Source organism: Mandrillus leucophaeus, unplaced genomic scaffold (genome assembly GCF_000951045.1).
Source record: "Mandrillus leucophaeus isolate KB7577 unplaced genomic scaffold, Mleu.le_1.0 Scaffold195, whole genome shotgun sequence".
Lineage (NCBI taxonomy): Eukaryota > Metazoa > Chordata > Mammalia > Primates > Cercopithecidae > Mandrillus > Mandrillus leucophaeus.
In genome coordinates this window covers 1,776,927-1,781,735 of record NW_012101976.1, presented here as the reverse complement: position 1 = coordinate 1,781,735, position 4,809 = coordinate 1,776,927, and the positions used below count along the sequence as shown (strand labels likewise).

At 47.3% G+C, this 4,809-nt stretch overlaps 1 protein-coding gene across 1 annotated transcript in view; it reads right to left on the bottom strand.

Annotated features, from left to right (window-relative positions):
- GLYR1 (glyoxylate reductase 1 homolog (Arabidopsis)) overlaps positions 1-4,809 on the bottom strand; it is a 58,241-nt gene that overhangs the window by 28,518 nt on the left and 24,914 nt on the right. Inside the window, exons 5-9 of the mRNA XM_011978495.1 lie at positions 3,813-3,899; positions 2,890-2,946; positions 1,536-1,586; positions 1,371-1,444; positions 759-828 (exon numbers count right to left, since the gene is read on the bottom strand). Of these exons, the coding sequence (XP_011833885.1) occupies positions 759-828; positions 1,371-1,444; positions 1,536-1,586; positions 2,890-2,946; positions 3,813-3,899 (339 nt within the window). The remainder of the gene's footprint in view (positions 1-758; positions 829-1,370; positions 1,445-1,535; positions 1,587-2,889; positions 2,947-3,812; positions 3,900-4,809) is intronic.

The window sequence follows — 4,809 nt, the reverse complement described above, 5'->3', positions numbered from 1 at the left end:
CTCGTTCTGTTGCCCAGGCTGGAGTGCAGTGGTGTGATCTCGGCTCACTGCAACCTCCACCTCCCGGGTTCAAGCGATTCTCCCGCCTCACCCTCCCAAATAGCTGGGATTAAAGGCACCCGTTATCATGCCCGGCTAATTTTTGTAGAGACGGGGTTTCACTATGTTGGCCAGGCTGGTCTTGAATTGCTGACCTCAGGTGATCGGCCCACCTTGGCCTCCCAAAGTGCTGGGAGTCAAACAGCCGTGAGCTACCACGCCTGGTCAAGGTTCTAGATTTTTAAGATGGCAACTGAGAGTCCTTCACACTGTGTCTCAGATAAGTTGGAAATGTGGATTAAGGTGGGTTGGGTAACAACAAACTGGCTGGTTCTGATGCTGGCTTCATACTCTTTACTACAAGTTTGACTAATGGGCCAATAAATGCGTTGGGTAAAGACATCAGCATTCTGTCCTCAGCCCCATCCTGGTCACATTTTTACTATTATTTAACACAATCCTCCTCCCCCTTTGTTTGCACCTAATATGCCCTTATCTCCTCCACTCTACAGAGGCAAGTTCACCAAAAACAACTGGTAGAATTAGTGATTTCGACAGTACAAAAACGTCAAGTAAATGATGCACTGTTTTTAGTCTGGGGAAGACCATGTGAAAGGTACAAACTGGAAACTGACTTCAGCTAACTTGCTCCAGAGAACATGTTTTCTTAGAAAAGATATCTTTTTGCCAACAAGACTCTGTGGAGGAGACAGGCCTACAGAGCAGGCACAGAGGCAAGGCTGGGTGCAAGTTGGGTCTGGGAGCAAGTCCAGGATCACTCCACCCACACTGGGCAGGGTGCAGGACAGCCAGCAGGTGCCCAGTGAGGACCCCTAAGCACTTTCATTTCTCTTCCCCCATCTGCCCCAACATGGCCAATTTTGGGGCTTCATAATGATTCTACTCACCCAGTGGTTCTCACAGTGTAGCTCTGACCAGCAGCAGCAGTACACCTGGGAACCGGTTAAAAATACAAATTCTTGGGCCCCACCCGGACATATTGACTGAGAAGCCACCTTCCAGGTGACTGTGAGGCACAGGAAAGTCTGAGAACCACTAAGCCAAGTGCTCCTTGGCTCCTGAGTTCTGGAGCCAAAAAAATCCCTCAGCTTATGCCCAAGGGAAACCTGACCATAGATTTATACAGCTTCTGACTCCTATGAGTCAAACTGCTCCTACCATTGTCAATAAAAGTTACAACGTCCCCCGCCCTTTCCATTCAATGCCAGCAATGGCTAGGACACAACCCTTAAAGAACCCCCCTGGGATCAACTTCCCCCCACCCTCAGCAGAACCAGAGCCACTGGAAGCCTTTTCATCAAAGGTCCTACTTTTTGTCTGTGGGTGTGATGCTGCCATTCACAGCTGTGCTGTCAGCTGCCTGGATGGAGGTGGAGCCAGTTTCCTACGGACAGGAAGCACATCAACAAGTCAGTCAGCCTGCAGTTTAAGGACCCAGGTGAAAATTAAAATGGGGAGGCATGGAGCCTACGTACCTCTTCACATATTTTCAACTTCTTAGTGATTGCCTGGTAACAGACAGCTGGCTAATGGAGGAGGAGGAAAGAGACTACTTATTCAACTGCAAGTTTAACCAGTCTTCATAATAATCCCCTCAAAGGTTAGACCCAAAGTGGGAAGTTAACATCAAATATTTGTTTTATACTTAAGTGAACTCCAAATTTTACACCAGAAAGTTCATACACATTACCTCATTCAAGTCCCCATGCAATTCTACAAGTTCTTTTTGCTGACCATGGTGTTGAGAATAAGAGTCATAACCTTGGAACCCACATCTATCCAACTCCAAAGCCACAAACTCTCATGAGAACCTAGCATGGCTCAGTCTATCCCATAACCTTGCAGACCTTGGGAGAGCTTCCCTCTGCATCCGCAGGACTTGGAGACTGTCTCTTGGAGTGAGCTTCAAGATGTGTCTGCCATGCAATTTCATGGGGAGCTGACAGCTTACGATGTTTGCTTTCTGCCCTAAACTCTAAAGATCACTGTGAAAGTCTCAACTGCACAGCTGGCTGAATTTTAAATGCTCTTTTTGGGATATCTATCTATCTATCTATCTGAGATGGAGTCTCGCTCTGTTGTCCAGGATGGAGTGTAGTGGCACGATCTTGGCTCGCTGCAACCTCTGCCTCCTGGGTTCAAGTGATTCTACTGCCTGTCTCCCAAGTAGCTGGGATTACAGGCGCGCACCACCACGCCCAGCTAATTTTTGTATTTTCAGTAGAGATGGGGGTTTCACCATGTTGGCCAGGCTGGTCTTGAACTCCTGAGCTCAGGTGATCCACCTGCCTTGGCCTCCCAAAGTGCTGGGATTACAGGCATGAGCCACTACGCCCGGCCTTTGGGTTTATTTATTTATTTTGAGATGGAGTCTTGCTCTGTCACCTAGGCTGGATTGCAGTGATGTGATCTTGGCTTACTGCAACCTCCACCTCTCGGGTTCAAGCAATTCTCCTGCCTCAGCCTCCTGAGTAGCTAGGATTACAGGCGTGCACCACCACGCACAGCTAATTTTTGTATTTTTAGTAGAGATGGGGTTTCACCATGTTGGTCAGGCTGGTCTTGAATTCCTAACTTCGTGATCCACCTGCCTCGGCCTCCCAAAGTGCTGGGATTACAGGTGTGAGCCACCATGCCCGGCCTGGGTTTATTTTTAATCTTAATAATGCTTGGGTCATTAGTGGGCCCATACTAGGGCTTCTGGGCTAGTTGTTCTGGGCAATACACCAGCAGAGCCTAACTTTTCAGGTGGCTGGGCCAGGACCCTGTGGAGGAGCACTCCTTGGCCAGCCCCTGACCAAGGGCCAAGAGCCTCAAAGGGCAACTCACCTTCTCTGTTTGGCTTAGCAGGAAATGATGAAAATGAGGATCTGCATCTTTAACAGGCTGAAACCAGAAAACAATGAAATAAAAACAGTACCTGCCACCAAAGGTCACTTCCTTCTCCCTGGTAACCAGACTCCCCTCTGGCTGGAACACCTCTGGATTCTGGTCTCTTTTTCACAATTGTCTGGAAATTCTTTTCCCATTTTGGCCTAAGCCTTTTTATAAACAAGCCCCATTCCAGCTAGAGGAAAACTGGCTTTAAAGTGGAAAAGAACAGATGATTCTGCCAGGTTGGTACGCACATTGTTCCAATGAGACTGTGGGAAAATATTAACAAGCATACTTGGGCTTTATAAATTCGGTACTTAGCAGGCACAGCAGACTGAGTCACATCTACTCTGGAATTTCAGGGTTTCGGCCTACTTGTGTCTGGTACCAAGCCCCTGGGGATCTCATCTTACTGAGCATATTAAACAGAGTAGCCACGACAGTGGACCTTCATGGGTTTTCCATAATCATGCCCAGCAATAGGTGCAGCTGTACCAAGGACAACAGAACTAAACATTAAAATTGTATTTACGGACAATAGGAGGGTATTGATAAAATATTAGGGGGGAAAACTTATGGAATGATCCCACTTTTGTGAAAAAGAACCCTGCCCAAAATAACAAAAATCAGACATAAGTCTATAATCATCTAAATGAATGCTGAGTGGGCATCCCAGAGGACTGAAATCTGCCACCTCAAGCCTCACAGGGCTCACCCTAGAGGGAGATTTTTAATTTTTTATTTCATGGACTTCTGTACTGTTTTGTAATAATAAATTAAGCCTCACACACAAGAAAAGGACAAAAAAAAAAAAAGAGGATCACACAGGAACCTCGCCCTAAGCTGCAGCTTGTCCTGCCTGCAGAAGAGCTCCTTACCTCGCTTGCGGTTGGCTGCCATTTAAACGCGGCCATCGGTCCGGCCATCATCCCCTTCACAGTACTAGACTCCGGGATGGTGAGATCCTACAGAGGGAGGGGCAGGGCATTTTAAAATCACATTCAAACCCCAATGAAATCCCTTGCAAGCTCCACGGTCTAAGTGAAAGTTCAAGCCAACCCCCAACCACTGTTCTGATGACTGACTGTCCCTCAGGAGAAACAAGCCAGTTCTTCCCATTAACACAAAGTGAGTCTTTCTTCTCAATTCTGGAAATAATGTGGGCTTATGTCTAAATTTCACAAAGATGGAGGTAATTAGAAAGCCCAAGTATGATCTGCAGTACTGTCTGCAAAGTTGCGGAGTAAATGCCATATAGTGAATACCAAACATTAAGAAATAGCAGTGGCGGCTGGGCGTGCTGGCTCACGCCTGTAATCCTAGCACTTTGGGAGGCCGAGGTGGGCAGATCACGAGGTCAAGAAATTGAGACCAGCCTGGCCAACATGAAACCCCGTCTCTACCAAAAAAACCCAAAAACTTAGCCAGACATGGTGGCGGGCGCCTGTAATCCCAGCTACTTGGGAGGCTGAGGCAGGAGAATTGCTTGAACCCAGAAGGTGGAGGATGCAGTGAGCCGAGATCGTGCCACCGCACTCCAGCCTGGAGACACAGCAAGACTGCATCTCAAAAAACAAACAAACAAACAAAAAAAACCCAAAAAAACAAGAACCAGGAGTGGCTTCAGCAGAAGGAATCCACCATATTTCAAAAAAACAAATAAAACCACATGGGGCTGATGAGGTCTGCTCACGTTTTACAGCTATTGTGACAAAGGCTGAATTAAACTCCAGGGTAGCCGGAACCCAAGAGCCTGAACTCTCCTGAGACGGACACAGGAGAGGACGTAGAGGACGTGGTGAAACAAGCAGCTCCTCTTCACGTTCTTCCTGGGCAAAGGGTCCTCTTTCCAATTCTTTTTTTTTTTTTTTTTTT